Here is a 10,000-nt window from a genome sequence, read left to right as displayed (position 1 = left end):
ATTTTTATAATTCACATATCCGTATGTGCGTATGTCTGTTGCGATAGACCAGTTAAATGGTTGTACCAATATTCTAAACAATCAGTGATTTTGTAATCAGTAGAACCTACTGACGTGAAAAGTTGTTTTTTTTATTACATTTTCAACCCAAACATGGCATATTGCCACTTTGTTGTAGGGGGCTACTGTCAGGGACATAGTCATTAGGGGTAATGTGTAGGGAGTTTGGCAGCAAGATGTCGGTTCACGTTGCACTTGAACTTCTGCATGTCAGTACAGTTGAGGCAGCAGGGACCCGGCAGAGAATTTCAAAGTCTAGCTGTCCTGGGGAAGAAACTACTGGAGTAGAAGGCTCTCTTACATCTAGGGCTCTCTTATATCTAGGGATCTCTACTGTGAAGGGGTGGGATTTAGCTGCTTGTCGGGTTGGTCGGGAGTATTTACGCCGAGGGGGCACAAGTGCTTGAAGTTCGTCAGAGCATTCACCGTTAAAGTACTTGAAGAAAAAACAGAGGGATGCAATATTTCGTCGATGGGACAGGCGCTGAAGTTTAGATGACAGTTCAGGACCTATAAGATTGGCGACTCTCTTTTGAACCTTGGCTAGGAGCGAGAGACTAGTGGTAGACCCACCAGCCCAAATATGACAACAATACTCCATGCATGGGCGAATGCTGGCCTTATAGAGGTACAGGATACTTTCGGGCGTTAGTATCTTTCTAGCACGGTAGAGAGAACCTACCTTCTTCGCAACGGTCCTGGCGATAGTCTCGGTGTAATTGTTCCAACTCATTAACCCGAGGAGTTTAAAGGATGTACTTTCAGGTAAAGAGTCATTAACCATTGCTATTGGTGGTAGAGAAGGTTTCTTGTAATTATTGAAGGAAGCGAGTTCAGTCTTGGTAGCATTGAATGTGACCATCCATTTATATCCCCATTCCACTACAAATCGGAGGTCATCCTCTAGTGCTTCTGCCATTTCTTTAGATAGTGAAACATTGCGAAATTAATTGTTCGAAACATATATGTAAAATAATATTAGAAACAAGTGTTCACACATTTTAGCATTTCCTAATTTCACTTCAAATAATTGTACCTATTAGACGCCTTGTTTACTTACAATGCATAATCAGGTTGATACACCGAAGTTAAGCAACCTTGGCCTCGTCAGTACTATAAATGGATTGATAGTGCCGTTTTAAGGTTATTACATTATAAAATTTTCATGGATATTTTATTTGCGGCGACATTTAGATATTAGGCCTCGTACCAATCACATCTACTCACCAACAACATTAAGAGTGATGTTAGCTGAATCTTTGCCAAATGTATTCACGGCTTCACAGTTAAAATACACTTGACAATATTTACAGGTCATTCTTGTGTTTAATGTTGAGCCATCAGCAACCACTGGAAAAATAAAAAAAAATGTACATTTAAATATTTTGGTTTCTATTTTTGGAAATGTTAGTTAAAGAGTAAATATCGGAACGAATGCTTCAGAATGAATGATAGATTGAGAGAAAAAAATGAATGATGGACGATAGAATGTATTAATTTTATATTTTCATTAGCAGGGTTACCCAGCATTGGCAATGGCAGAAATGTAACATATTCATATTAAAACTTCTTTTCTCTCTCGCTCGTTTATAACCTATGCTCCCCACACCTCTTTAATTTCTCCACCCAGCACACTTTCTATGGAATATACACACATACCACTCGAGGAATGAGACGTCATAAGGATATTTGTTCTATAAAATCAATGAAAAGTATTTTCCATTATGTTAGTGGCTGTAAGACGGACACGCTCTAAACAAATGCATCAGTTAAGGGTTCAAATCTTTAATATTATTTATTCCATCCAATACTGACCAATACTATATTAATTTTGTTTAGTTGTCTTGAGCTTTACTCTACACAAATGTACATAGATAACTAAGTTTTATATAATAGATAAAAATATTAATCTAATATATAAAAGCTATATGTTTCTTTGTCTGTCTCCATATTTTCAAACTCTATCTCATCCTAAACTAAACATTGCAGAGTGGCGCTTGAGGCCTTAAATGGTTGGATTTTTTACGGTCAACTAGAAAATAATTCTAAGGGGTCAAAGACGGGTTAAACTTTAAAAAAAATCGTTATACATTTTGTAAATTTATCTTAGTTCATTTTTAATTGTTCATTTTTAACCAGTTTTTATGCAGATCACGTTGGTACAGTGGCAACGTTACTAACTTTGAGTACTACATTTTTTCTTTCGGTTTCGATTCTAGCTAATGGCACCCAGATACTTTCTTTGCACTTTTGAAATCACGACTGCATAGTAATATATACGAAATCTGGACAAATAAAAAAATATCATATTTAAGCAGATTTTACACATGGGCAACGCCGACCGATCGCCCTGCTAGTCTTATTTATAAAACATTCTATGTCTGTCTATCTGTCTCCATATTTTTAAACTCTATATCTTGCGAAAATAAAAGTCACAGAGCGGCGCTAGATTGGATTTTTTTATGGGACGTGCTTTTATGGGGTTTTAGCTGGTTAAAATAGTTTAAACAGGTGAAAAAGGGGTCAACATTGAAAAAGAAGTCGTTATAGATTGTGTACATTCATCTTAGATAATTTTTAATCCGTTCATATGCGTGCCACGCTGGTACGGTGATAACGTCACTAGCTTTGAATGCTATAGTGTTGTCGTCGGTATCGATGTTAACCGATGGCAGCCAAATACATTTTACTTTTGAAACCACGACTCTATATAAATATATACGAAATCTGGACAAATTAAAATACTATATTTAAGCGCATTCTACGACCGGGCCCCCACCCTCTCTAGTCTTTTATTAAAATAAACTGTTTTTTGAACATTGTATTGGATTTATTCTATTGTTCTAATATTTAGCCATACAATTAATATATCACATTTTTAATCGATTTGAATGGTTATATTCAATACTACCATATAGGTTTCATATTTTTTGTTATCCTTTATAGAGGCACGAGACTTTCCTTAACAGTAAAATGTACTCCCACTGTTAATATTTCTAATTGCATTTGATTCAATAAAAAGAATACATTTACATGTTTAGTAGTTTTTCATTGGATAATCAACATTACTTGATATAGTTTGACTAATAGGTGAATTTGTATAAAATTAATAGAAGTTAAACTTCAATACATTAAAATGAGTTCATGCAATTCAATATCGATGACTACAAGTTATTTCTGAAATCTTATTAATTAAAAGATTCCACATATTTATACAAATTGTAGATTGTATTGATATTCAATAGATGATTGGATCAGCTTTGGGTTGTTTATGTCTAAAATTCTGCTGAATTCCACTTTCACAATGTATATGTCGTGTATCAAATTATCTGATTGGTTCTAACAAAAATATTCAAATGGAAACCATACACACAACGATGCAACCGTGCATCTTACTAATTCCTTTAAAAAAAATCCATGCTCTGACACCTAATCTAGATTTCAAATTGCCCCAGGAAAGCAAATTTAGCACACATAAAAACATCGAATACTTAACGAAAAGGCGTAGTGTCTAGGAGTTTAAGAAAATATTAAACATAGTCTTTGACACACGATCGAAAAATATTGATACTCGTTAGTTAATCTCAAAATTTAATAAATCCAAACTTTTTATAAAACCGTGCAGTAAAATTCCAATTTTTGTGAAATAATTACCTTTAGAATTTTAATCTCTGAGTAAAATAATCTGATCAAAATGATGTATCCAGGATGTTGCCAGCCTTATGAATTGTATAGACAGGTAAGCCAACAGGTCGTGACAGCATTCAAATCAATGTTCTTAAGTCTGCAACCGGGGCTTGTTACTAACTTTGTAAGCTAAACGGAAAAATCCTGCTTGATACTTAAATATTGGAAATCGCTTAATTTTACCTCAGCACAGAGTAATAAGTCGTGATGTGTAGCTATTTCAATCTGTAATTGATTAGAAAGTTAGAAATCATTTTAGTAAAACTAGTCAACTTAAACAAAATGGATTTTATCCTGCACGACCAACAGCTTACTTAGCTATGCTTACTTAAATATTGCATAGGATTGGCAAATTAATCGGCGGGGCATTTGTTTCTAGAGTGATAGTGCTCAGCATTTAAAACCTAGTCGATAGCTTTGGCGCAAAGTTTAATAGAAATGTTAAATCCTACCTTTGTAAAATCTATAATAAGGATTTATTATGGGCAAGTGTCTAAAACATAAAATAACCGTCGATATGTCCCACACATTTACTTTTTACCCAAACACCTTTTCCATCTTAATGATCCCCCGAATAACATAATCTATTGCAACACTTAAACATTTTATTATTGATTCTATGTCTTCCAACATGAAGCACGTGGCGCAATATGGATGCAAAGGAGATGCACTCTCTCTACCTTACTTAACCCTTATCCCTGAGTGATTCCGGGCCTTGATAAGTGGTGACCACCGTGTAAAAAAAAAAAGAAACTTACCCTCAAGAGTATCCTGTACCTCTACGAGCTATATGGTTTCACCCATGTATGGAGTATTACTGCCATTTTTGACTGGTGCTTCTCACTTTTACCACGCCTAAATATAAGCTACGTTTTCACCATCATCGCTCGGATTCTTATTTTGTCTCACTTGAAATGCTTTTTTTATTTCGAACTCTCCTTCTTTTAAGCGGCTCCCAGCATTGATTTGTATTGCAACCTAGAAATTGAAGTCTTCCATCAAATCTGTTGTTTAGATTGCTGGTCTACTATTTTATCTATTCTAAAATTGACAAAAAAATTCCTCTCTCCTGATGCAATTGTCTACGCTCTAAGATTGGGTAGCTATTCCAGATCTTGGGAGGTGATGCATATAGAATTTTGTTTCAGTTGAAACAATCCTAAATATAATTCGCATATCAGCGGACGATGTTGATTACATCAGAATTTTCATAGTAGGTAGTCGACCGTGCCTCAATATCTGGATCATTTCTGTAAGATACTAACAGCAAGAAAACCTCGCACTACAATTACAAAGCCTTTTACATTATTCCATTATTTATATATTAAATGGAACTCTCATTCACACAATACTAAGCTGAGTACAACGAGATTGTTTTTAAGTCAAGTATCAACATCCGTCGATGCATCCTCATAAATAACGAAATGTTGCCCATCCTACCATCGTTCTCAATTATTTCAAAATATTTAATAATGAACTGACGATCTTATGCACCTTTATTCTCGAGTGAGCTTTTACCTTAGTAGATATCTTACTGCTCAACTATTTACATAATACTCCTGTACTTTATGCCCCAGATATTAGCCCCTACGTCAAAGTGGCACTGTTCCTTGTTTGTGGTGAATATGCGAAACAAAAGGGAGTAGTGACCTATTAGCATGCAACCATTTCCAAATGTAAATTAACCGATGATTTTAAAAAGCGCGTTTCTTATGAACACCAATGAAAAAGTTATACCCCCTATTTACTTGCTATACGGCCGGAGGAAGAGAGAATGTCGGTTTTTAATGTAGGGAAAAGGCAGCCTCATACAAACCACATGATGAATTAGGACAATATTAAAAAAAAACAATGCTTCAGTCAAGAAGGATATCGTTTTCAGTGATCAAGGACAGAAAAAAACGTGTAAGATTAGAACAAATATTACACATTGTTTTTAGAAAAGGGAAGACATATCTTCTTATGTTGATTTGATCTCATCCTGGCTGTATGATTAAAAAATACTCCGATGCGTTTTCTCCAGCTCCATCCAAACTTTTCAACAAAAGGCTTAACAAATCTTGCTTTCCAGACCGCGGGGACACTGCTTCTGTGGTACTAGTTTACAAGAATTCCGGCGAAAGAACTGATCCATCAAATTATCGCCCCTTACCCTCCTCTCTCTCTTTTCGCCAAAATATTTGAGCATATAATTAATCTCTATTCCACTACCTCACATTTGCTAAACTGTCCGATTATCACTATATTTATGCAAGATTGTTCTACTATAAATATCCTTACATTAATCTATGAACGTATATATGATGCACTGCATGAGCAGGGGAGGCTAGGGCAGTAGTCTAAATATATCTAAGACCTTTGACAAGGTATGGCACGATGGTCTGCTCATGAAAGTAAGATGTAGTATTACTGGCCGAATACCTAACGTAATTAAATCTATTTTAAATAAGAGAATCCAGATTGTTCTCGATGGTCGTATATTAAAACAATATGATATAAACGAGGCTGTGCCGCAAGCTTGCATCTTTGGAGCTTTATTAGTCCTGATATTAATAAATGATCTCTGTGATAAAATTGTCTGCGAGATGTTTATATTTGCTGATGATATCAGGCTCTATAACAGATGCGAGGGGAAAAATAATGGAGACATATTTTAGACAATGACGGAGTCCCTTTAGGAAGGCCCCCAGTCTGTAGTGACATTTCAAAAAATGGATGGCAACATTCACCGCTACTCAGAGTAAGGGTCTTTTCGGTTATAATTATAAGGAGCCTTCTTTTAATAGCCATAGCTAATGATACATTATTCGAAAATACTCTGTTCAAATTCCTCAGCGGATAATTCACAGAGATGGAATAGATACAATGAGGGCATTGCCAAGACTGCTGCAAAGAAGATGTGCTCTCTCTACCTTGCTAGAATCTTACCCTCGAGAGTATCCTACGAGCTATAGGAGTTCACCCATGTATGGAGTATTATTGCCACATTTTGACTGGTGCATCTCATTCTTAGATAGGGTTCAAAAGGGAGTCGCCAACTTATTAGGTCCCGCAATGTCAGCTAGACTTCAATCTCTGTCCCATCACCGAAATATTGCATCCCTCTGCATAGTAGAGATTCACAGATACCAGAAAAGCTTTCTACTCTAATAGTTTCTTTCCTCCGGTTGCTAGAGTTTGGAATTGTCTTACTGATTCTTGCTTTACTGGCTATACTGTAATATAAACAGACATCTTGCTATTCAACTCCCTGCATACTTTCCCTGCAAATTATAAGATTGTAGCCGCCGACATCAGGTTTGCACTGTGCGTTGTTTCAGGAGAAAATGAAAAAAAAAAACAACAAAAAAAAACAAACAACATTGCGGTTTAATTATCTTTTGAAATTATTAACCAAGCAAAACACCCGTGTCTTAATTAATTAAGATTAATTCCTATTGTAGTCACCTTAAATAATGGGAATGGAAATGTCCTTCTTTCGTTCGTTTTATTATATGCTTTTTCGTATATGTCAACGCTTTTCAATCCCTAGAGTCATTCAGGGACACGTTTCTTTCTTTATTTTTTCTTTTTTATCCTAAACAAGTCATATAAGAAATTGGACGTAAGAGACTACTCTTTGAGATAATGTCGAACAGGGGGCTTGGATGAGTTGACCAACAAAATGTCTCTATATTACGCTAGCTGAGAGCGGGGCGCCTGACCTTGCGCGGTGTAAAATACGCTTTATATGATATTTTAATTCGTCCAGATATCGTATATATTATTATAGAGTCGTTATTTCAAAAGTAAAAAAATAGTATTTGTGTGCCATCAGTTAGCATTAAAACTGTAGCATTCAAAGCTGGTGACGTTACCACTGTACTAACGTGACACGCATATGTACTGATTAAAAGTTTAAAAATAAAAATGAACTAAAATGGATGGTCAAAGGTCATTTTTTAAAATTTTGGCCCATTTGTGATTGCTTCAAAACTATTTTAACCAGATAAAAGCTCATAAAAGAACGGGCCGTAAAAAACCCCTAATAATTTGAGGCCCCTAGCGGCGCACAGCGACTTTTAGTTTCGGAGAAGATAGAGTTTGAAAATATGTAGACAGACAGACAGACGTATAGCCTTTTATATATTATATTTAAACTTGAGTATAGTCAGCAAAGCAGGAAAAAACAACGTGTAGCAGTCCGAAGAAAGAAATTTAGAGTAAAACGCTTTTCGCCATCTGGAGGCATCAGCAATAATAGGTAGAGTTTACTACATGTCGGGCTCGTCGGGAGTATGTTCGCCGTGAGGGCACCCATGTGACTTTATCAGAACCAATTCCATTACAATACTTGTAAAACAGGAACACTGATGATACACTGCGGCGACAGAACAGAGGCTGGAGTTTGGTCTACTTCATTATAATATTTCATTTGTATGCCAAATCTGAAGAAGCTATTGGATCGTTAATTCGATTGTGGTAGTGGAAACATATGTAACTAAGCAGACCAAAAACGGTATTAAAAACATAGTTTGCTCATTTGAGCACATTTTCCAGGTGTTTTTCCATTTATTCATTTAATCTTCCTCTCTCTATGTCTGCATATATATATATATATATATATATATATATATATATATATATATATATATATGTTTTTCACTCGCTATCATTTGTACAACGATACAGATTTATAGTTATTTACATACGAATAAATACACATTGGTATTTATTATAATGTATATAATGACCATTGTATTTATCGAGAGAAAACGTAAGTTCTTAAGTGGGATTACCCAGGAATTCCCTAAAGAAATAAGCGTAAAAAAAAAATAAAAACAAAAACAATACTTACTATGTTTTTGTCCACCTCTATACTTAAACCAAGTTATAACAGGCGGAGGGTATCCCTCTGCTTCACAATTCACAACGGCCTCTTTGTCGTTCTCCACGTCGACAACGCTGCTAATATTAACAAGATTCGGGGCGCCTGGCAAAAAAAGTAATATTTATAAAGTTGTTTATTTCATGGAGAAATACGATTAACCTATTTATGAGGGTTCTTTGGGGTGTTCTACAATTATACGAGGGAGGTTCAAAATGTTTTATTCTTCCCAAATCGGAGGGATTGCAAATTTTATTGTCATAATGACTGACCAGATATCGATGGTTTGAAACGTTAAAAAAAAATCCTTGCCATGGACGTGTGTCAAAAGCAGAAATGCGTCATGCATTCCTCCATACAGAAATAAAATTAAACCAATCCACAATTACCGCCGCCTGTTGAAGGTGTATGAAGGTGATGCAATTGATTTCAGCTCAGCAGAATAAAAGAGATACGTTCGTCGATTACAGAGTGGTGAAAAAGTGAAAAAGCGCCCAGCGGACATTTACAACGAGTGATAAAAAAAAGTAAGCACAAACCTGTGAATGTGTTGATTATGCGGAAAAATAAATTCTAGAGCACAAAAGGTTGCTCGTTTTGATTGTTCTACTTCCGTTTTCGTAAGCTTCAACGTTTCAGTGTTCGAGTTAAAAAATGAAAGAGGATAACTTAGTTTTAAGATCACCTGCCATGTTAATACATAAGTTTGCAACGAATTTTTATTGATTACCAAATTTGTTAATGCAGTATTTCATTTGAGAAAAACTATATTCAAAGTTTTAATTTATCTGATAGGATAACTGAAGCATACGTTTATACCCTGTCCAGAAATCTATTCTTTTTTATAAGTATTGTTATTAAAAAAATATGATTGAAATACAGGAGAAACTGAATGCATTCTTTATATTTCGTCTTGCACAATATTCTGAAAATTAAGAGACCGTATTGCCAATATACAGGATGTTTAAAAAATGTACACGCTTTAACCGTTGGTTCATTAATGCTAAGATTTGTGAACATGAGTTTTTAATTAAATGTCTCTTCTGGATTCAATTAATTCCTCTTCACTCTATGTTCATAATAAAATAAAGTTTTCTCCTCATTTGAAGTGTGAGTACATCTGTGCATGTTTTTAGATGCTAAGTGTCTATATTTGAAACGCACACCAATATTAATTACTATAAGTATAGATGAGAAATATCTATGTTACTGAAATATTATTAATTGTGATTATGTCCTTAAAACTAATTAAAAATGCAATTGAATGAAAATGTACCTTTCTAATTTATTAATATATGTTCATGAAAAATAATTTTACCACTGTTGTATTTGACCTCTAACATTGTTTTGTTTTTTCCTCGTTTACAGCTTCCGTTTCTTCCAAAT

At 34.9% G+C, this 10,000-nt stretch overlaps 1 protein-coding gene across 2 annotated transcripts in view; it reads right to left on the bottom strand.

The window, feature by feature from the left end:
• LOC145266995 (opioid-binding protein/cell adhesion molecule homolog) overlaps nucleotides 1-10,000 on the bottom strand; it is a 112,219-nt gene that overhangs the window by 20,316 nt on the left and 81,903 nt on the right. For both annotated transcript variants that reach the window (XM_080122884.1, XM_080122894.1), the window contains exons 4-5: nucleotides 8,585-8,719; nucleotides 1,288-1,410 (exon numbers count right to left, since the gene is read on the bottom strand). In XM_080122884.1, the coding sequence (XP_079979010.1) occupies nucleotides 1,288-1,410; nucleotides 8,585-8,719 (258 nt within the window). The remainder of the gene's footprint in view (nucleotides 1-1,287; nucleotides 1,411-8,584; nucleotides 8,720-10,000) is intronic.

The sequence above is a fragment of the Euprymna scolopes genome, chromosome 4 (assembly GCF_053919585.1).
Source record: "Euprymna scolopes isolate OS-2025 chromosome 4, ASM5391958v1, whole genome shotgun sequence".
Lineage (NCBI taxonomy): Eukaryota > Metazoa > Mollusca > Cephalopoda > Sepiida > Sepiolidae > Euprymna > Euprymna scolopes.
Note: the sequence above shows the minus strand (reverse complement) of the source record. Positions and strands in the feature narration are given on the sequence as shown.